Source organism: Aquarana catesbeiana, linkage group LG01 (genome assembly GCF_042186555.1).
Source record: "Aquarana catesbeiana isolate 2022-GZ linkage group LG01, ASM4218655v1, whole genome shotgun sequence".
NCBI lineage: Eukaryota > Metazoa > Chordata > Amphibia > Anura > Ranidae > Aquarana > Aquarana catesbeiana.
Genome location: NC_133324.1, coordinates 539,699,110 through 539,723,240, shown reverse-complemented (window position 1 = coordinate 539,723,240; position 24,131 = coordinate 539,699,110). Strand labels below are relative to the sequence as shown.

Sequence of the window (24,131 nt, the reverse complement as noted above, 5' to 3'; positions counted from 1 at the left end):
TCCCCGTGACATTCTCTGAGTCTGCGATCAAGTTGGATAGCCAACTGAATTGTAGATTCCAAAGTATCAGGGAGCCCCATTCTTGCTAATGCGTCTTTGAGGGGCTTGGACAGGCCCAAGTGAAACTGATGGCGCAAGGCAGCATCGTTCCATGCAGTGTCTGTAGCCCACTTGTGGAATTCTGTTACGTAGTCCTCAACACGGAGTTTCCCCTGTTGTAGAGAGGTCAACACTGTTTCAGCCATGGTGGTTCGTTGTGGGTCGTTGTGGGTCATCATAGAGGATTGCCATGGCATCGAAGAAAGAAGACAGTGAGTGTAGTATAGGACTCTTCCTTTCCAATAGCTGATGAGCCCATGCTTGAGGTTCTTCTGTAAGTAAGGCTACTACGAACCCGACCTGTGTATCCTCTAAAGAGAAGGTCCTAGGCTGTAAGGTAAAGTATAGCCGACAGGCGTTCCTGAAAGCCCGGAACTTGTGGTGAACCCCTGAAAAGGGAGCTGGAGTAGAGATGGGCTGCTTCATAGCCATAACAGGTGTTTCCGCAGGGCTCGGAACTGTGGGATTGGCCATTGCAGTCAGCCGACCTTCCAGTTGAAAGTACCCCTCTTGTATTGGTCAGGGCCTGAGACACAGAGGCCACTTGTTGGCACAGGGCCTCGAAGGCGGAAGCACTCCCCTCAGTCTCAGGCATGGCTGGATTATTCTGTCACGAGGGCCATGTACCTGATGTGAAACCGAAGTAGTGGGGAGGCCTCCCTTGCACCTCGGGTCCTTAAAGCCTCTGGAGATGGAGACAGAGACTTGGTGGGGACACCGAGTGGCAGGGGTGCCAAGGGTGCAAAGCACCATGCAAGCCTTAGTCCGGGATCCGAGCCGAGGTCAAGTGCAGTTGGGCAACGAAGCATAAAAGGGTTAATCAGAAGAATGGTCGAGATCCAAGCCAGGGTCAGTTTCAATCTGGCAGCTGAGTACAAAAGGGGCAAAGAAGTAGAATGGTTAAGGTACAAATCTGAGGTCAAAGGCAAGCAGTATTAAAGAGTACTCAAACAGGGTTCCAGGTCACAACAGGTTCATACAGATCACACACTAGCACAGGAACAAGGGGAGGGCTGAAGATAATCCAGCAATTTGGGAGTGTCTGGGCTGGGCTTATATAGGGAAGTTTGAGGTCACTTCCTGTGCGCCTTCTGGGGATTTTCCCGCCTTTTTCCATCAGGTTGATGTCACTTCCTGTGCGCCTCCTGGGTAATTTCCTGCCTTTTTCCATCAGGTTGAGGTCACTTCCTGTGCGCGTCCTGGGCATTTTCCTGCCCTTTTCCATTAAGTCTTCTGAGCAGGTGCGGGTTAGCGCCTTGAGGTGTCTTTGGCGCATGCTCAGTTGGCACGCATTTCCTCTTGCGGCAACGCATCATTGGTGCATGCGTAGTAAGCCCTGGACCCTTATGTTGCGTACACACGATCGGAATTTCCAACAGCAAATGTTCGATGAGAGCTTGTTGTCGGAAATTCCGACCGTGTGTAGGCTCCATCGGACATTTTTTGTCGGAATTTCCGACAACAAAAATTTGAGAGCTGGTTCTCAAATTTTCCGACAATAAAATTCGTTGTCAAAAATTCCGATCGAGTGTACACAATTTCCGACGCACAAAATTCCACACATGCTTAGAATCAAACAGAAGAGCCGCACTGGCTATTGAACTTAATTTTTCTCAGCTCGTCGTACATGTTGTACGTCACCACGTTCTTGACGTTCGGAATTTCCGACAACATTTGTGTGACCGTGTGTATGCAAGACAAGTTTGAGCCAACATCTGTGGGAAATAAATTCAGGATTTTGTTGTCCGAATGTCCGATCGTGTGTACGCGGCATTACATTGTGTATAGATGGTTCCAAAGAAACCCAGAAGTATGTCAGTATTTGCTAGATTTGAATTTTGGTTAATGATGAAAAAAAATCACTAATAATTCATTCCTTCCTTCTTAGCAAGCTGGAGTGGGTTCTCTTTGTCTTTGGGGACCAAAGAGTTCAAGTGGGGGGAGTGTGTAGCCAGGGGTTTGCTACCATAGTCATTATAGTTGAACAGTTTGTTGTTGTTTGCAAATGAGTTTGGCTCCCCCTAGTGTCTGCTGGACTCTGTTAGGCTTTTTTCTTACTCTTTGAGAATAATGAAGCAAAGCATTGTGGGAGATGTAGTCTGGAGGAGGAAGTGACTTTGTTAACTGGATCAGCCCTGGACTACAGGACAGACAATGCAAAGCGCGCAGAACTGCCTGCTGGGAGGAGTGATAAAAGGAGAGGTGCAGCCTGTTTTTAGCCTCTCTGGGCGCCATTCAACACCTGCCAGCAGGAGGTCTGTGTGTGACCAGGAGTGAGAGACTGCGGCCTATACAGCGGAGAGCCGGATCGACCACCTCTGAGGGATCTTGGAGGATAGCCCTGCTATTCTAGCAAACGGACCGGCCTGTGCTTCAGAGCAACTGGAAGCCACCTGCACTTCAGTCCATCGGGAGTTGCAGCATGGCGTGGCGGCACCATCTTCGCCAGATGGAGAAACCAGATTCCAGACGGAGCCTCACAGTCATTGGAGTCTATTGTGGTAAGAGGGCACCTGCCCATTCCAGTAGAGATTACAGTATTGCTGATTGAGTTCTTTCTACAGACTGCTGGTGAGACTTGTAGTTCCACAGAGGTGAATCTACTTCTTCACAGGCATCATACAGCTGGACTTTGGGGCCTTGTCTTTCCCCCCTGCGTTGTAAGGTCAGTACTGTATTGCACTCACATGTAAAGAGGATACTACAAGTGGTGATATTTCTTCCTTTAAGCAATCATCAGCACACCCTTTGTGCTACAGTCATTTCTTTCCCTTTGTCTCTGTGGATTACAAATTACAACAATATACTGCAGTTTATCCATCAGGCTAGCTGAAGACATCTGGAGTTTAAAGAACATTCACCATCTTCTTCTTTTACTAAGCATTACTGTCTACTCACAAGTTGATCTCTGAATTATAGCCTAGGGGGAGCCATTTGTGTATATGATTAATTTTACACTGTGTTACTGAATGTAAAGATTATATACTGCATTTTGGTCTGTGTGTTGAGGCCTCAGTGGGAAGGTATTTAATATATGTCTTGAAGATATTGAGTACCTATCTTTCTGTGCACCTGTTCACAAATACCCCTTCCGGTGATTATATGGTTATATGTTCTTTATATGTGCATTAAGTGATAACTGTTGTCAATCATAACTTGTGTTCATTCAAGCTTTTCATTGTGTTCCATTACTTATCTCAGTAAACCTTTCTGAGTGGTTCAGGGATATCGTGTGAGTTTCTTATTGCTAATGCCACTTTGCAGAATGGAACACAAGGTGTCAGAGGTAAGAGAGGATCTGCAGAGTCGGGGTAGACAGTGGGGTATAGAGTCAATCAGCAGCCCCATGGGGGTACCGCTACATGTGCATGAGCATTGGGACCATGTGTTTGATGGTCAGGAGGACCGAGGCACTAGGCCGAAGCTGCAGGACCGATGAAGAGCCAGGAGTCTGAATCCTATGTTTGTTTGCATTGATGGTGAGAACCCCCTGCATGGGAAGATTTTCTTGTGTAAACGTTTTGCTTTGTTTTAAATAAAAATCCGCAGAAAAAGCCCTGAAAAGACACCAGAGGTGTGGAGTAAACTCACTGTTTTGCACTACCAATACTAAATCCCCAACTTGACACAGCATTTACAGGCTGAAAGCTGCAGGGCTTGTCTGCAGAAGCCTAACATTGCATCCCTGGTCCACTGATCATGGGTGCAATACTTTCCAGGCTCCTGCAGGAAAAAATAATAAATACACACATTTTCTTTTCTGAAAAAATATGTGCTTTTATATTTTTTTCTTAAATAGTGAAATTATCCTTCAAGCTTTAATGAAACTGTAAATTGTAAATAACCTGCAGTGATCCAGGAAGTGGCATGAGATTTTGAGATTTATCTATTTGTAACCCAGCAGATTTTTTTTTTTTTAGTTTTTTTTTTCCTTCTTTTATTTTATGGCACAAAGGGATTCAAAATCTCCTATATAACAAGGCAATTTATTGAAAATCTGCCTCACATTATTTTATTCTCATGTCTGTAAAAGTCATTCATGCTATCTTAGCCAACTACATAAAAATGTACTTTCCCCACATATCACCTCCTCTTCTGCTGCAGCAGCGGTCTCTGTGTCTCTGAGACGAGAACGGCAGGGAAAGGCACGGAGCACAGTAAGTACTGTAAAGAAACACAGTTTTACGTTATGCTGTGGCCCAAGGGAAAAATTACCATGACTCTCAATTTCGAAAAAGAAAAAAAAACTCACACTGGCTGTTGGTATCCCATTGTCCCCCAAGATATCCAACTACTTCACTTTGTGTTAGATGGCTATGGAAATCCTACAATGAGAAATCAGAATTACAGAAGACTTACTGTATAAAGAAAACAGATTAGAAAGCTAAAAATGTCTAAGACTCACCAGAAGTAGAAGAGCATTACTGCAAATGGATACATGGAAAGGCTGAAATTTGTTTATCGCCATAAAAGAGGTAAGGTGGACCAAGGTATGTGGGTCTCTAGAACAGCAGCAGAAGGATCAAATGTTCACCATGTATACTTATTTTCTGTTTGACATAAGCAGTAAAGGTGGTTACATGCACAGAGGTGCTGTCACATGCAGCAATTAATGTTTTTGTGCATACATGCACTCTGGTGCCATTCATTGACACCCATATGTACCTGCATTGCAGAGCACCAAAACAATGCACTATGCTGTGCACTGCATTGCTAAAAATAGTGCAAGCACCTTTTTTAGGCACATTAGGAAGCCCATTCAAGTGAAGGGGCTTTCTTAACCTCTTCACGCCGGTCACACACATATATGTGTCACGCCGAGCAGCCCCATATATGCGGCTTGTTTAAACCACTTACCGTGCTGAGAGTGCGCTCTCTACATGCTCCAACCACAGTAGCTGGCGGTTACTGGAAAGCTCCCCATGCTTACTAGCAATCGGGAACTTTCAGATCATGTGACCGCTGTGACAGCCAATCACAGCGGTCACATGACCTAAATGCCCACCTCCGCCTCCTGGCTTTTAGAACACTTAAAGGGCCGTGAGGCGGTCGGCAGGAAGGAGTTAACGTTTTCGCTGCCAGAGCCTCCTTTGCGATGTTTGCACACATGTTTAAAAAATCATCAGCAATTTCTGTTTGTGTACAAACATGTGGCATGGCACTGCACAGGTTAATGCATGATCTCTGTCTGTAGTCTGTAAATAAAACATATAATCTCTGGATATCTGTCTAGTGCTGGTGCAGAATAGAGCTAATTCGGTTTTACAGCCACAAACAGGCTGAGCATTCGCAGACACACAGCTTGTCATGCAGCTGGAAGATTTTTTTTTTTTTTTTACATTAGCACTTACATATTTGTGATGTGACACAGAGTGGATGTCAATGCATGCACTGGACGCTGTGACTTGAAAGAAAAAGTTGACTTGTTCCTTTGGCAAATGAAGGACAGGCTAGCCGAATAAACCATGGCCATAGGGGAATTAACCAGCCATGACATTACAAACTGCAGCCACAACATGTGAGCCCATCAATACAGGGTAAGGCAAACAAACAAGTTCATAATGCCTTTAAGCGAATGTGACCCACCACACAGGTCACTGGAACCAATAATAAGTCATGCATATCCTAAACTATACAAACATTTATTGAGAAATATTATTGCTGTCATTGTTGAATTCCTAAAAATCCTAGTTGCCTGGTCTTTTGTTTTTTTATTTTTTTTTTTGAGACACTGAGCCAGAAAAAGCATGTAGATCAGCAAATTGGTGTGAAGCTAGTACTCTTGATACAGGCTGGTGACCAGGATAGAAGTGAATCCATTGGATTGTCATGACAGCCATTGAAATAGTATTTCTTTATTGTTCATTAGGAAACCCAGCTGTCAATCTATAGATCAATCAGAACCAGTGGGTTATAGTGCAGTAAAAAGCAATCAAGGGGATGGCTCCATCACCATTTTACCTAATATTAGTAAGGTATTTCTCTTATTTCCACCAGCTTCTGATTCTGAAGACCTTGCTAACATTTACTGCCTTTCTCTCACATTGTTCTCCTTCCTGGCCACAGAACCCCAGATACCTGGGTCCTGGAGGCTATTGCATGACTATTTCTGGATCCCAGCCTGTGGTGAATGACTGGCTGCTGATGGTATTGCACTTGCAGAATTGGGACTCTGCATCCCCTCCCAGGATTGCTGCACTACTCTTTGGGCGATCCCTTTATCTAGGCCTCAATAGGCCACATTTCCATTTTACTTATGGGCATAATGCTCATGATTTCTAGAATGTGCTCCCTGTGCTGAGAGGGCCTTGGAGGAGATATGGAAATTTAACAGACTCCTTTCTACATACAACCAACACTGCTAGTAAGTGAGTTTAGCATTATTTTTATGCACTAAGGGGGTGTCCCACTGTACCTGGTGTGATGGAGATTTTGAAATCCATATTTATATTTATATCAAGGAGTTCCAAGGGAACCAATACAAGGAATTAAATTGCCATGCCCTATTGGATGTATGTATATGAATATGTATGTATATGTAGGGATGCGTGTGTATATATACAGTCAGGTCCATAAATATTGGGACATCGACACAATTCCAATCTTTTTAGCTCTATACACCACCACAATGGTTTTGAAATGAAACGAACAAGATGTGCTTTAACTGCAGACTTTCAGCTTTAATTTGAGGGTATTGTACATCCAAATCAGGTGAACGGTGTAGGAATTACAACAGTTTGTATACGTGCCTCCCACTTTTTAAGGGATCAAAAGTAATGGGACAATTGGCTGCTCAGCTGTTCCATGGCCAGGTGTGTGCTATTCCCTCATTATCCCATTTACAAGGAGCAGATAAAAGGTCCAGAGTTCATTTCAAGTGTGCTATTTGCATTTGGAATCTGTTGCTGTCAACTCTCAATATGAGATCCAAAGAGATGTCACTATCAGTGAAGCCAGCCATCATTAGTCTGAGAAAACAACACAAACCCATCAGAGAGATAGCAAAAACATTAGGTGTGGCCAAATCAACTGTTTGGAACATCCTTAAAAAGACAGAATGCACCGGTGAGCTCAGCAACACCAAAAGACCCAGAAGACCACGGAAAACAACTGTGGTGGATGACCGAAGAATTCTTTCCCTGGTGAAGAAAACACCCTTCACAACAGTTGGCCAGATCAAGAACACTCTCCAGGAGGTAGGTGTATGTGTGTCAAAGTCAACAATCAGGAGAAGACTTCACCAGAGTGAATACAGAGGGTTCACCACAAGGCCAGATTAGAGTTTGCCAAACAACATCTAACAAAAACTTCACAGTTCTGGAACAACATCCTATGGACAGATGAGACCAAGATCAACTTGTACCGGAGTGATGGGAAGAGAAGAGTATGGAGAAGGAAAGGAACTGCTCATGATCCAAAGCATACCACCTCATCAGTGAAGCATGGCGGTGTTAGTGTCATGGCGTGGGCATGTATGGCTGCCAATGGAACTGGGTCTCTTGTATTTATTGATGATGTAACTGCTGACAAAAGCAGCAGGATGAATTCTGAAGTGTATTGGGCAATATTATCTGCTCATATTCAGCAAAATGCTTCAGAACTCATTGGACGGCGCTTCACAGTGCAGACGGACAATGACCCGAAGCATACTGTGAAAGCAACCAAAGAGTTTTTTAAGGGAAAGAAGTGGAATGTTATGCAATGGCCAAGTCAATCACCTGACCTGAATCCGATTGAGCATGCATTTCACTTGCTGAAGACAAAACTGAAGGGAAAATGCCCCAAGAACAAGCAGGAACTGAAGACAGTTGCAGTAGAGGCCTGGCAGAGTATCACCAGGGATGAAAGCCAGTGTCTGGTGATGTCTATGCGTTCCAGACTTCAGGCTGTAATTGACTGCAAAAGATTTGCAATCAAGTATTAAAAAGTGAAAGTTTTATGGATGATTGTTAATCTGTCCCATTACTTTTGCTCCCTTAAAAGTGGGAGGCACATATACAAACTGTTGTAATTCCTACACCATTCACCTGATTTGGATTTAAATACCTTCAAATTAAAGCTGAAAGTCTGCAGTTAGATGTGCTATCTTGTTTGTTTCATTTCAAATCCATTGTGGTGGTGTATAGAGCTAAAAAGATTAGAATTGTGTCGATGTCCCAATATTTATGGACCTGACTCTGTGTGTGTGTGTGTGTGTGTGTGTGTGTGTGTGTGTATATATATATATATATATATATATATATATATATATATATATATGTATATATATGTATGTATGTATGTGTGTGTGTATATATATATATATATATATATATATATATATATATATATAATGTATGTGTGTGTGTGTATATATAGGTAGATGTTATAATTTCATGATATTGAATAAGGGCCCAGCTCACCTTTTTAGAAATGCGATTTTTCCTGTACTCTCGTGGGAACCAGGGAAGGTCCCCAGGTGTTAATTGAATTACAAAGAGCCCTTCAGACATAGAGGCTCCATCTCACCAGGGGCCGTTAACATGCTAATGTCGGAAATGTTTAGGCTAGGGGATCAAAGGAGATTGTTCATTAATTTATAGACTGAATGGCACCGGAACTTTTAAAATCTTAGCATGAACCTTTGGGAAGCTTCAGATGTGGCCAGAATTTGAGGCAACTGTGAACCAATGAGCAATAGGCTTCAGATGTAGCCAACCAGACTTTGAGGCAACTCTGAACCAATGAATGTGTGGCATCTGTTGATTGGTGGAAAATGTATATAAAATGTATATAAAATTGGGAGAGAGCCAGCTGTTTGCTCTCTGTCCAACTCCAGACCATCAAGACGACAGGATGTCCGTGTAAAGTATTCTCGTTATCTCTCTTTACTTTGTCCCTAACCTTTTGTATCCTAGGACTTGTCTTATTATATTGATAGCCTGTGTATGTCCATTGTAACCTTATCTAAGTTTGGCCTAAATCATCTCGGTAGCCCGACTACTCTGTACCTGTAACATCAATTGAAGTTATATGATAAATTCTAATTATTCTAACGTTTCTTTTCTGTGTAAATAAATGTAATTGTTTATCTTTTGGCCCTGTTATCGCTCATCTTTTTCTTATATAGACAAAGGTTTAATCACTTATTTTTTTGGATCATTAATCATTTAAGTGAGGTATAAACATTTCCAAAACATATGGAGTCCCGTGTGAGGAAGCTTGATGTTTGGGCGATTTGTGGTTTCAAAAATGGTAAGCATTTTTATGTCCTTGTTTGTATGTCTGTCTCCCCTGTCTGAACACCCAAACTAGCAAGCTTCTTTGAACATTGTTTATACATATATAAACTTTTGTCTCTACTAATACTTTGATGAGACTGATATGAACAGTATAAGTGAAATAAAATTGTACTGAGAGTGTATGAGAAGACATCCTGCTCGGTTGGGCCAAAACTGCAGGAGGGTGTCAGCGTGAATGATAAGGGGCTCTGATTGGACGCTTGAAGGCAGTGAAAAGAATTAGGATCTAGGCCTTTCTGCCAACAAGCGCTTCTGGTTGACCGTTGCATGAGTCTAGGTCAAGACGCTTCCCGATCTTTGAGATTGAATTGCACCTGTGGGCCTAGAAGAACACTGAATGTTCTTGATGTATATGAATCTATCTTTCTGTGTAAACTACTAACTGGGGATCGTAAGCTTTGTAATTCGATCTGTAAACACTGGCTATGTTGTAACTCCTACAAATCATATTGCAATTAGGTGTGCATCGATTAACTACCTCCTGTACTACAAGCACGCATAGGGTCTTGATTATCCAAGTTTGTGCTAATCATTCTTGAGATAACAGAAGTAATAGCCTTTCATTAAGCATTTCTTTTAGAGTACTTCAGAAAAGTCCACGGGGGGATTGAACTATTATTTAGTTTGGGAAATCTCCAGGCTAATTTTTTGAAGGACTATAGCCGGGACAGGGAATTGTTTTGGCAAGTAGTGAAAAAAAAGCAGCAACGGTGACAACCCCTGTCAACCCAATTCTTGGCCAGAGAGTAGCTACCTCTGGAGTAAAGGCAACCTGTAAAAAGGTTGGGAAAACAGTTCAAGGTCCATTGTCCGTAAAGGATGGGTAATGAATTCGCTTCAAAGAGGGCGTCTAACCGTGGGGTACCCTACCACTTGACCCCGAAGGAAGAGATGATAGATAAATATGGGCCTTGGGTGGTAAAATATATTTAAGATTGGGATTGCTGGACTGGAAAAAAGTATTCTAAAAGAGGTACTTTTAGGCTTGGGAAGCCCTGTGGTACAATCACCGCGGGAAGATGACACGAACAAATGAAAGAGATGCATGGAGCGCATGGATAGTAGAATCCATAGATAGAACTCATGATGTGAAAATTGTTACGGTGGGAGTTAAGGAGAAGACGCATTACATGATGCTGCGGAGTAGGGACAAGCAGAGACAGCCACTAGAGCCACATCCCCAGAGTGACAGTGATGAACAGGGGGACGATGAGGAATTGTCGGGATTGGGGCCTTATACAATCGCCCGGTTCTTGTTGGCAAGATACTCAGAAAGTGATAGGAATTGTCATCTATCAACAGATGAAAAAAAGGGGAAGCCACAACTTGCTGCCAAGTTTAACACCACATTTAAAACCCCCAACGAAGCACAGGATAACTCTTCCTGTGAAGCAGTGAAACCAAAGGAAAGAGATAGCGCAGAAAGCCAGGGGAAGGGAATGCGAGAATCAAGGGAGAAAAGTCTCCCCAGTTGTGGAGACCATATACCATCAAAAGGGATACGTTCTTCCCCTCTGACAGAAGAACCTCCCGAATATAGTAATCCCCCATTTACTGGCTGCGAGCCAGCATTCTCCCCTAAACGGCAGTTAACTAGCAATCCCGCTGCTGTAAACAATACTGGCAGTTCTGCTACAGAGTACACGGCCTATGTACCTTTATACCCCCAAGTAACTACCACCCCACAGCAAGGACCTGTGTGGTGTCACTCTAATGGTGAAAGGATATCACCCAATGTGGGCACACCTGTGTACCATGGGACTGTTAATGCCACCCTTCAGTGAACTTTGCAGTTGGATAAAGTGCCCCCACCTGACAGCAACAATCTTCCCCAGTCTTATTGGGATTCTGTGACAGGATCCCAAAAGACCAATCCACAACTGATATCTTTTTCAGATGACATATCTGTCTATCCTGTAAGAGAACAAGTGGTTTATGACAACAGTGGGAGATCCACGGGAAAGATGACACATCACGTGCTGTGGACTCCCTCTGAGATGAAGGGATTTCTGAGTGTTATCCCCCATCCAAGGACAGATCCTGTTAAATTTGCCAAAGAGCTGCTGGACATTCAGGCAAGCTATAAGGCAAACTGGAGTGATATGCTTCAAATAATGAAAAGGGTTTGTGGAGATGGGGACTTTGATGAAATCCTCAGTAAAACTAATATTCCACGGACCCTGTATATTGACTCCAGCCATCAAGGAGATATACTCACTAAGCAATTGGCACAGTTGATTAAAACAGTCTATCCTCCCCAGTCTTGGACCAAAGTGTCAGGAGTGATCCAAGGCCCTCAGAAGATTGTATGACATACTACAATCACTTTAAACAAGCCGTGGAATCAGCTGGTGGGGACATTACTAACAGTGCCCTACCACCCGTATTGATACATAGCTTCATTACCGGGTTGAGAGGAAACATCAGGGAAAAATTGATGATTGCAAATCCAGACTGGAGAGATAAACCCCTCTCCTCTTTGTTTTCACTTGCAACTGCTATTGAAAAGAATATATCAGATTGGGAGTCACAAAAACCTCAAAAGATCTGCATTGTCACTGATCAGTTGAACAGTGCAGATCTTGGACAGAAACCAAGAGGAAAAACGGTTTGTTTCAAATGCCACAGACCCAGACACTTCAAGAGGGATTGTAAAGCTCCAAGACCAAATAGGCCACCACGACAGGAGAAGGAATCTGAAAGAGACCTCAAGTGATGAGGAGAGCTCCAGGTGTTGCCTGTAATCTCGACAAATGAGCAAGGTAGTGCTCATGTACAAATGCAATTAAATAATCAAACCCTAAATCTATTAGTAGACACCAAAAATCCAGTGAGGTGATTCTTCCCATTCAAAAATACAGTGAGAGGAGTTGGGCTAGGGGGTATATCATATCCCCTATTTGAAACCACTCCCACAAAAGTTCGAATTGGATACTTTCAAACTGAAGCCTCCCTGCTCTTGAGCGATTCAGTTCCTTGCAATTTGCTGGGAAAAGATTTGCTCTCACAAATGAGAGCAAAAATAAAATTTGCTGAGGATGGAGTGGAAGTAAACATCTCTTCTGATCCTGACCAACACCAAATGGTGGAAACCTGGGATAGCATCATTTCTTTGTGTAAATTGGAACTGGACGCAAGCTTTGCAGAAAGCTTGCCCAGTGATTTAGTCAAAAGCACCAATCCAAATGTTTGGGCTAAAGAGGGGAACACGGGACTTATGATCCACTGCCTCCCTGTTAGGATCAAACTAAAACCACACAGGAGGGAGGGGCCAGATGTGGGCGCTGAGTTACGGCTGACGCAGAGCCCGTGTTGAGCCCGCACTGCACGAGAAGCTTCCCTCGGCATGTTGCTGACCGGGGACGAGGCTGCATAGCCCCCTCCTGCCCTCACACAGTCCCCTGTCCTTCAGTCCTGTGATCCCTCCCACCGGCGGCTGACGAAGACAGAAGCCCGCCGCCTATCCTGATTGGAGACCTGAGACCGGCTTGCATAAGCGCACAAACACAGCGAAGCCAGCAGAGGGAATCCAAGTAGAGCAGTCACAGCACGCGGGGAACAGCAGAAAACAGCTGACGATCAGTGTAACTGTGATGTACACTCCTCCCGGGATCTCCGGTGCTCTGATGTAGAAGAAATTGAGGTAAAACACACCCGGTTCCCCTGCTGGTTTGGCAGGACCAATTTGTAATGGAGGTGGAAGCTGAGTTTGGGTGAGTCAGACGACCTCAGCTTGAAAGCAGACACAGTACATATAGGAGGGTACTGCAGATTAATCTGATATAATTGACATGCTGCATACAGAACACAAATAGACTGTGTAGAGTAAGCTGTGACTACTAGTTGTGACAGCTAGAGACTATAAACATTGTGGACTGTTAGCAACAGAAAGGAGTTCTTGTTATTCCAAAATAATTTGTTTCATAGTACTAGAGTCTCACATCTATGAAGCTCTGTAGGACTGTGAATGGCGTTCTTGAATTGGCGATCTTGAACTGTGATTCCAAATTGCTCTAATTGCGCTCATAACGGTAAGACTCTGCACTAGCCTAACGAAGGAGGTAGTAGGTGGCTGGTCTATACAGGAAGATATTCCATCAAGGCACACTTTGCTTCCCCCAAAACAACTAATGGCTATGCCCTCATTTTTGAAACTCAGGGTGAACATAATTAATAAAACATACGGATAGTAGTCTCAGCGATTGTAGTTGAGTCGCAGCTGCTAGGACTGCCTGGAAGGATAAGGAAAGAAAAAGAAAAATCGCAGAGAAAGGTAATCCTCTGGCTGTCCACCGGTTATCGGTCCGTGCACACACATAAAAATATTGAGCACACATATATAATATATACATACCTGAACTTTATTCGAACTATATATAAGGGGAACCTTCACGATTTCATTTTTTTTTTTTTGGTAACGCATTGTATGGCGACATTACGTATCCTATTACTACTTACATTATACTCTGTTATTTTTACGGAAAAGAACTCTCAAGGAAGCGAACCTGAGTTCTAAACTGAGGGTTACGGATTCAGGGAGAGGGGCCGAAAAGACTAGAATACACCCTCCTTAAGGTTATAAACCTTCAAAATAACAAACCTAAAAAAATTAATACCCCCCACCTTCCTTTAATACAAATAACATAAACCGACGGAGGGGATGGAATAGAGCCGGGTCCATAACGGACAGAGGATCTATACCCCACTCAATTGCAAGAACAAAACGGGGTGTTCCACCTGTAGTAGCTTACGCACTGGAGATTTAGGTGACTCCAACGACACACTTGCTTATTGGTGGAGTATTTACTCCCCCCCATAATTTTTACCAGAGTAGTGCACTAGGTTGTAGACACCCCGAGAGTCAGGAGGTAGGGGGAAATGAGGGGCAAATCTGGGCGAGGGGTATCAGGTAACCCACCCAGAGTAAGTGCCAGCCCAGGAACCATTAAAAAATATATGACCCAGGATGGTGCAAAAGAAAGCCCGGGGAGACTATCAGGAGTCAAAAACAAAGCAACAGAGAGCTCACAAAAGAAAAGACTGAAGAAACAATTAGAAGAATTAGACAACCTGGCAGGAGGAAGAGAGGTGCCATTGGAAGAACCTACAATGGATACTCGACAAAAAAAAACAGTTACCTACAAAAGATGAAATGGAGGAAATGTTTGCGAAATTGGAAGCGACAAAGAAAGAAGAAAGGTTGGTCACACAGGGAGATGAGCTTAAAATGCTTAAGGCACAGATGGCTGAGATGCAAAGGGATCAAAGGAATATACTATATAAAATTGAGGACTAAGAAAATCGAAATAGAAGAAAAAATCTTCGGATTAGAGGTCTACCGGAGACACGAGGGGAAAACGATGACTTACAAGGAAAAATGGACAACATTTTTGGCCACATGGTAATCGCAACAGGAACACACATCAAAATCAAGTTCAAAAGAATCCATCGGGTTAGGAAGCCCACCGAAATAACAGGAGCGGCCCCAAGAGATGTCATCGCTAGATTTCATAATTTCCAGGATAAAGAACAGATAAGGGCATTTTTGAAAAACAACCAACCCGCTAAGTATGAAGAGACTACCCTCCAAATTTTCCCAGATTTGGCTGCGGAGACCTTAGCCAGGAGAAGAACCCTAAAACCCCTGTTGGAACAGTTGAAGGTGCACAATATCCAATATACGTGGGGATTTCCTGCCTGCTTAATAGGACGTAAAGAGGGTAAATCGGCAATCCTAATGTTCCCAGAAGATACGCCTAAATTCTGCAACCACTTAACGGTCCCAATGATAGAAATCCTGGGATGGTGGGAAAAACAGGTAAACAGAGAAAACGCTGATGAACAGCAGACGTGGCAACCAGTCATTAAACCCAGACGACAGCAACTGAAAAACAAATAAGAATTATGAGAAGAAGATAATTGAACACTGAAAGCTGACCAGCGGCTAGGGGTGGGGGGGAGGAGGGGGACGGGGGGAGCCGAGCAGGGGCGGGCACCCCCAAATAAACAACTTTGGGGAAGGGTGGAGATAGGAGGGCCACGGTTTTAGGGGCCATGGGGAGGCCAGTCCCCCCGAGGGAGTAGGACAGAGGGGGGTGGGTTGGGGGGAAGGGGGGTTTGGGTTGTGGAGGGTGTAAGGGCGGGTGAGGAAGGTGAACGGGGAGTCAGGGTAGGGTGAGTTATCGAGATATGGGCTCCTACCCCCCCAGATGGGTTAAAAATCCGAGAGTAAGAGAAGATATCTAGTTTAAATATTATTTCCTACAATGTAAGGGGCCTGAATTCCCCCATAAAATGGGCCAATATATTAAGCGAATTGAAATTCCTGAAAGCTGAGGTGGCAATGCTCCAAGAGACACATCTCTGTATTAGTAAGTGCCAAAAAATTTTCTCTAGAGATTTTCCAGTATGGTTTTATGGAGACTCCCCGACCAAGGGAGCAAAAGGAGTGGCCATAGGGTTTGCCAAGGAGGTAAGGTTCGAGCTGGAAAAGAGAATGACCGACTCTGAAGGACGATATCTCTTTTTGAGAGGTAAAATAAATGGCTTGGATTGCTCACTGGCAAACATCTATGGCCCAAATAAGAATACAACTAGATATTTAATGGGTGCTTTGGCTAAGTTTGAAGAATTTAAGAAAGGGGGGGCCATTATAGCTGGGGACTTTAACTTATGCCTGGACCCAGCGAGAGATGGTACGTCCCATGCACGGGGGACAGGTGGAGTTTGGGTGAATAAACTCAAAAAGAAGTTGCATCAGCTCCAGCTTGTGGATGTATGGAGGATGCAACATAATAATGCAAGAGACTATACATTCTATTCCCCCATGCATGCAACGTATTCGAGAATTGATTTTTTTCTGGTTGAACACCGGTTACTGGAGGCGGTCATGGGTGCAGGTATTGGTAACATGACGTTCTCAGACCATGCACCGGTGAGTCTAAAATTAAAAAAGGGGTGCCCCAAACACAGGGTATAAGCTGGAGATTAAATGAGGATCTTCTTCAAGATAAAGATATTGAAAAGAGGATCAAAGATGAATTAGATCTGTACTTCAAAATAAATGTGCCCAGGGAGATCACTGAGGCCACAGTCTGGGAGGCTCACAAAGCTTACATCAGGGGCATCTTAATGATGGTAGGATCGGAAAAAAAAAGAGAATGGTAAAAGAGAAGAGTGCCCTGTTAAATGAAATCCACGAGTTGGAACAACAACATAAGACATCGGGAGATGGGGAGGTGTTGGCAAGACTACATAGGACAAGAGTAGAGATGAGGGATTTAACTGAGCATGAAACGCGTAAGACTTATAACCTAGTGAAAAAAGATAGATATATAAACGGCAATAAACCGGGCAAATTACTAGCAAGGGCCTTGGAAAAAAAGAAAAATACTAACTATATTGAGAAAATAAGGACAAAGTCAGGGGAAATCAGATATAGAACGTGTGATATTGCGAAAGCATTCCAAGAATTTTATGGAGAGTTATACGCAATTAACATAAACAACTCACATGAGGCCAATGGAAATAAAAGAGAGAAAATTAAAAACTTTCTAAAGGATGCGTGACTACCCAAAATAGCGGAAAGCGATAAAATCATCTTAGAGGCCCCTATAACAGAACAGGAGCTCAAGAAAGCCCTTCAGGAAACCCCAACCGGCAAAAGCCCAGGGCCCGACGGGCTGACTGTTCTTTATTATAAAAAATATCAGGACCTATTGATCCCCAAAATGTGTTCATATATGAATGGGATAGGGGAGAAATGGGAGATGAGAAAAGAAGCACTAGAAGCCAGTATTGCTATTATATTGAAAGAAGGAAAAGACAGCACGTTATGCTCTAGTTACAGGCCCATATCACTCCTAAACGTTGACACAAAATTATTCGCTAAAATTCTAGCCGATAGGATGAAACGGATAATCAACGAGATTATCCACCCAGACCAGGTGGGTTTTGTGCCAGGTAGAGAGGGGAGGGATAATGGCATCAAAATGCTACTGGTAGTCCAGAAAATCAAAGATAGTGGAGCCCCAGGTCTACTCCTGTCAATTGATGCTGAAAAAGCTTTTGACAGGGTAGACTGGGGCTTCATGTGGGACACTCTAGAGGAGATTGGAATGGGCGATAGAATGCTTAGCTGGATAAAGGCCTTATATACACACCCCACAGCGAGAGTGAAGACGAATGGAATTCTCTCTGAACCATTTAAAATGTACAATGGCACAAGACAGGGGTGCTCACTTTCCCCACTGTTGTTTGTGCTGGCATTGGAGCCCCTTCTAGCGAAGATAAGGCTTAGTCTGGATATTAGTGGGGTTAAAATAGGTGAAGAAGAGTACAAATTAGCTGCCTTCGTGGATGACGTATTATTTTATGTCACCCGCCCGAGGACTACTCTCCCGAATCTGATAGCAATCATGAAAGATTACGGTAGGCTGTCCAATTTCCGGGTCAATCCAACCAAGTCAGAAATGCTAGCCATTAACAAAGGCAAAGTAGGGGACAACGCATATCAAAAGTTTTTCCCATTCAAATGGGGGATAAAAGAGCTTAACTACCTAGGAGTTAAAAAAACCATATCTAAAGAGTCACTATTCAAGGCTAACTTTATGTCACTCCTTAACGAGATCAAGACTGATTTGAACAGAATCTCGCGAAACCAACTTTCATGGGGAGGAAAAATCAATCTATTCAAGATGACAATCCTGCCAAAAATCATTTACAAAATGCAAATGCTCCCAATCCTAATCCCACAGATCTACTTTAATAGACTGCACACCATGTTCCTCAGGTTCATTTGGAGAGGGAAAAAACCCCGAATAAATTTTACACAATTAACTAAAGATAAGAAGAAGAGGGGGTGGGGGGCACCTGACATTAGAAAATATTATGAGGCGATCGCCTTATCACATATATTAGACTGGGTGAAAAACAATAAAGAAAAACAATGGGTGAAAATAGAGAATAAAATGAGTGAAGTAGAGTTGGGTAGGATAGTATGGATACCACCACAGTGCAGAAAACTGAGCACGGAAATAACGGAGATCACAAAACATGCACTTAATATTTGGGATAACTTGCACAAAAGGGAGCACTGGGAGTTTAATTCACCATTAATCCCGCTTAAGGACACAGATTATTTTGCAGCGGGGAAAGAAGATCTGTTTGGGAGGTGGATTTTGAAGGATGATGCCCAATTAAAAAACATCATGAGACAGGGCAAGATGTGTACATTTCAAGAACTAAAAGCCAAAGATGAATGGTTTATCATAGATTTATGGTGGTATAAGCAGTTGAAACATTTTGTTGACTCACTCCCGCAGCCAATTAGGTCGACAGAGAGCCTACTCCCCCTGGAGAAAATATGTATGGAGAAAAAAGGGAGGGGGGGTGTCTCTAAGATCTACTGAACGAATTAGGGGGTGTGGTGAGTCCGCCATATATCAAGAAGTGGGAGAAGGAACTGGACATCAAGATTAGCGAAAGGGAGGTGGGGTTGATTCTGGAAAGGGTGAACGCCACCTCGGTTAGCTGTAAGCTATCTGAGATGAATTACAAGATTCTTGCAAGAATGTATATTACCCCTGACAGAGCACATAGAATCCAGAAGGAAACATCACAATTATGTTGGAGGGGTTGTAAAGAAATTGGGACAGTGGCGCATATCTGGTGGCAGTGTCCGGAAATCAAAAAACATGGGAATAAAATTCCCACGAAGATATATCTGAAATCGCTACTACCACACCTCCTTAATGCAGCCAAAAGTCTCATTCCTAGATATTGGCAAGATAAAAGGTGACCTACAATGCAGGAGTGGTTCAACAAGATTAATTCAATCTATTGCCTTGAATATTTGAGGTACAGTGAAGGGATCAAAAATGGAAGTCTTCGAGGAGATATGGAGGGACTGGGTAAAATATCAGTGTTCACTCCGAGTGGCCGAGTTGTGGGGAATATAGCATGATGCCTCATTGTGAATACAGAAACTAGACGACTAATATTAATCAGTGATAACGGGAAGAATGAAGATTGGAATAGATAGGAGTAATGGTAATAGGGGGAGGAGCCGGGAAGGTAACAAGCGAAATGAGGGTTAGGTTAGGGGGGAAGGGTGGGGGACATTGGGGTAGAGGAGGGGGGGTTGGTATAGGAGGGTATTTGGGATAAATAACTTCAAGGGGTTGATTTGTATTTTTATATTATTATGAGCAACTGGCTAATAAAGACTGATGATAATGCCACAATGATGTGAATACGTAAAGGGACGGAATTGAACTGTAAAGCTGAAACTACAGCCCCAGAAAATACTTCGCTGAAGTGGCAAAAAAAAAAGAAAAAGAAAAAAAAAAGGATCAAACTAAAACCAGATGCTACCATTCCTAGATTACCTCAGTATCCCTTGAAACAGGCTCAATTGGAGGGAATTAGAGATCAAATCAAACACCTCCTTAACCCCTTTGCGCCCGCGCTATAGCCGAAAGACGGCTACAGCGCGGACGCCAATTGCCGGGAGGCTGTCCCTGGACATCCTCCTGTTTACCTCCGTGATGCGCGCTCCCGCGGGCGCGCATCGGAGCAGTTCTGTGCTGACCGTGTCCCTTGGACACAGCCAGTCACAAATCGCTGTAAACGGCCAATCACAGCGGCTGTTTACAGCGCGATCGGCGGTGCCAATGAGAGATGATCTCATATGTAAACATATGAGATCATCTCTCATCGATGGCTCTCCCTCCTCACGCAGAGACAGCGTGTGAGGAGGGAGAGCTAACTGCTGCAGCGTGAGTCAAAAAAAAAAGTGACGTCAGTGCCATCTGTCCCCACTGTCATCTGTCCCCACTGCCATCTGTCCCCAGTGCCACGTATAAGTGCCATCTGTCATCAGTGCCACATATTAGTGCCATCTGTCATCAGTGCCACCTGTCAGTGTCACGTGCCATCTGTTATCAGTGTCACGTGTCATCAGTGCCACGTATCAGTGCCATCTGTCATCAGTGTCACATGTCATCAGTGCCACGTATTAGTGCTATCTGTCGTCAGTGCCACGTATTAGTGCAATCTGTCATCAGTGCCATCTGTCATCAGTGCCACATATTAGTGCCATCTGTCAGTGCCACGTGTCATCAGTGCCACGTATTAGTGCCATCTGTCAGTGCCACATATTAGTGCCATCTGTCATCAGTGCCACATCAGTGTCATCAGTGCCACGTATCAGTGCCATCTGTCATCAGTGCCACGTCAGTGTCACGTGTCATTGTCCTGGTGCTCCAGGGCCTTCAAAAATTTAATAGGTAGTCAACAAGTAGGGATGAGCTGATCACCCCCCGGTTCAGTTCGCACCAGAACCTGCGAACAGACCGAAAATTTGCACGAACATTAGAACCCATTGAAGTCTATGGGACTCGAACGTTCAAAATCAAAAGTGCTAATTTTAAAGGCTAATTTGCATGGTATTGTCCTAAAAAGGGTTTGGGGACCCCGGTCCTGCCCCAGGGGACATGTATCAATGCAAAAAAAATTTTTAAAAACAGCCGTTTTTTCGGGAGCAGTGATTTTAATGATGCTTAAAGTGAAAAAAAAGTGAAATATTCCTTTAAATATCGTACCTGGGGGGTGTCTATAGTATGCCTGTAAAGTGGCGTGTGTTTCCCGTGCTTAGAACAGTCCCTGCACAAAATGACATTTTTAAAGTAATAAAAGTCATTTAAAACTGCTTACGGCTTTAATGTAATGTCCGGTCCCGGTAATATGGATGAAAATCAGTGAGACAAACCGCATGGGTACACCCCCCCCCCCAGTCCATTACCAGGCCCTTTGGGTCTTGTATGGATAATAAAGGAAACCCCGCACTCAAATTAAAAAAAGGAAAGGCGTGGGGCCCCAGGCCCTCTGAACAGCAGTATACAGGCGGTGCAAACAAGACAGGGACTGTAGGTTTGTTGTTAAGTAGAATCTGTTTGTAATTTTGAACTGGTACATTTTTAAAGTGTAGCTCCAGCCAAAAAAACAATTTTTAAGCTTTTTGGAAAACATAGGGAAGGGTTATCACCCCTGTGACATTTGTTTTGCTGTCTGTGCACCTCTTCAGAAGATTTTACCTCACTTTCTGTCTCAATGACAAATGTCACTCAGCATAACAGGATAGTCACTCAGCATCAGCATAGGCAGTCTTGAAGGGATCTGACATTTAAAAAAAATTATTCGGTTACATCAGCATCAGGTGCTTGGTAGCTGGTGGTGATCCAAGACTGATTCATTTTTATGAAGGTCAGTCGATCGACCGAGTCGGTGGACAGGCGCACCCTGTGATCGGTTAGAAAACCTCCAGCAGCACTGAATGTGCGTTCTGAAAGAACGCTGGATGCAGGACAGGCCAGTAGCTCAATTGCATACTGTGCAAGCTCTGACCAGTGATCCATCCTCAAGACCCAGTAACCCAGAGGATTTTCAGTGGGAAAGGTGTCCAAGTCAGATCTTGCCCCTAGGTATTCCTGCACCATGTAAAACAGACGCTGGCGATGGTTGCTGGAACAGATCATACATTGGGGCTGCAGACTAAAAAATTGTCTGAACGCATCGGTCAGGCGGCCACCTTCTCCACCGCTCCTTCTTTGACTGACCGAAGCCTCTGCAACACGTTGTCCAGGAACAGGAGTTTGTAACCTCTCAGTCTCTGGGAACGCGTTGCACAGACCTTTCTGCAAGGCTTCCCGAAGATGTTTCATCCTCTGCTCCCTCTGCAACGGCAAGATAAGGTCCGCAACCTTACCCTTGTAACGTGGATCAAGGAGGGTTGCCAGCCAGTATTGATCCCTCTCCTTGATACCACGAATACGAGGATCCTTCCACAGGCTTTGCAGGATCAGGGAGGCCATGCAGCGTAGGTTTGCTGAGGCATTCGGTCCAGAGTCCTCTGGGTCACTAAGGACGACATGATCCGCAGCCACCTCCTCCCAGCCACGTACAAGTCCATGGGTTTCTTGGGACTGTTAATGATCCCTTAAAGACTGCTGCTGATGCTGAGTGCCAGGCTCCACCTCCATGCTGACACAATCCTCCTCTTCCTCCTCCTCCTCGTCCTCTTCCTGTGTGATCAGCGGGCACGCAGGATCACTGTCTGGATAAAGGAGGCCTTAAGAGCTAAGGAAGTCCTCCTCTTCCTGCCTCTGTTCTGCCTCAAGTGCCCTGTCCATTATTCCATGCAGTGTGTGCTCCAACAAGTGGACAAGGGGGACAGTGTCACTGATGCATGCACTGTCACTGCTCACCATCCTCGTGGCCTCCTCAAATGGTGACAGGACAGTGCATGCATCCCTGATCATGGCCCACTGGCGTGGGGAAAAAAAAAAAACAATACAATCTCCCGACCCTGTCCTGGTGCTATAGTCGCACAGGTACTCATTGATGGCCCTCTGCTGCATGTGCAGCTGCTGCAGCATAGCCAACGTTGAGTTCCTGGTGGGCATGTCACAGATTAGGCAGTTCTTGGGCAGGTTAAATTCCTTTTGGAGGTCAGCCAGCCGAGCACTGGCATTATATGACCTGCGGAAATGCACGCAGACTTTCCTGGCCTGCCTCAGGACATCCTGTAAGCCCGGGTACCTGCCTAAGAACCACTGCACCACCAAGTTAAGGACGTGAGCCAAACAGGGCACATGGGTCATTTGTCCCTGTCGAAGGGTGGAAAGGAGGTTGGTGCCATTGTCGCAAACCACCATACCTGCCTTAAGCTGGCGTGGCGTCAACCACCTCTGAACCTGCCCCTGCAGAGCTGACAGAATCGCTGCCCCAGTGTGGCTCCTGTCCCCCAAGCACACCAGCTCAAGCACCGCATGGCATCTTTTGGCCTGCATGCTTGCATAGCCCCTTGAACGCCTACGGAGCATCGCTGGTTCCGAAGTCAAATCAGCACAGGAAGAGGCCATGGAGGAAGAAGAAGAGGAGGGAATGGAGGAGAGAGGTGTGGCAGAATCACCACTAGTAGTATTTTGGAGGCGTGGTGGCAGAACAACCTCCAACACTACTGCACCCTGTCCTGCATCCTTCCCAGCTGCCAGAAAACTCACCCAGTGCGCGGTGAAAGATAGGTATCCCTGTCCATGCCTGCTGGACCATGAGTCAGCGGTAATATGCACCTTACCGCTGACCGCCCTGTCCAGCGAGGCCAAGACATTGCCTTCCACATGCCGGTAGAGAGCCGGAATCGCCTTCCGTGAGAAGGGGGCAGAGTCTACCAACTGAAAAGGCAGCAGTTGAAGTGCTAGCAATTTAGCCAAGCTAGCATTCAACCACTGGGCATGTGGATGGCTGGGAGCGAACTTCTTTCGGTGGTGCAGCAGCGGGGGCAGGGAAATTTGCCTGGTACAATCTGACGTTGGTGTACCGATAGCAGATTGCCCCCAAGTACTTGGCTGTGACACACCTAATTCTACACCTTCATTCCTCTCAGTGCAGGTCTCAGAGAGGACTGAAGGTATAGTGGGGTTGGAGATCCCAGCTGATGAGGAGCAAGGAGAGGTCCTCTTTGTTCTTTGGTGTGGGTCTTTTAGGTATGCTTGCCAACGAACTGCATGGCAGGTCAACATGTGGTGCCCAAGCGGGAGATGTTTTGGCCACGAGAGATACGCTTGAGACATATGTTGCAAATAGCAGCGGTGGGATCTGATGCACTTGTCTCAAAAAAGGCCCACACTAAAGAACTTTTGGAATAACATGCAGAGACAGCAGTGCCCTGCACATGCGGAGCTCTGCGGT

At 44.6% G+C, this 24,131-nt stretch overlaps 1 protein-coding gene across 4 annotated transcripts in view; it reads right to left on the bottom strand.

Moving 5' to 3' along the window:
• MPND (MPN domain containing) overlaps positions 1-24,131 on the bottom strand; it is a 465,474-nt gene that overhangs the window by 143,169 nt on the left and 298,174 nt on the right. For all 4 annotated transcript variants that reach the window (XM_073594914.1, XM_073594905.1, XM_073594923.1 and 1 more), the window contains 3 exons: positions 4,505-4,601; positions 4,352-4,424; positions 4,187-4,263 (listed from right to left, as the gene is read on the bottom strand). In XM_073594914.1, coding sequence (XP_073451015.1) covers positions 4,187-4,263; positions 4,352-4,424; positions 4,505-4,601 — 247 coding nt within the window. The remainder of the gene's footprint in view (positions 1-4,186; positions 4,264-4,351; positions 4,425-4,504; positions 4,602-24,131) is intronic.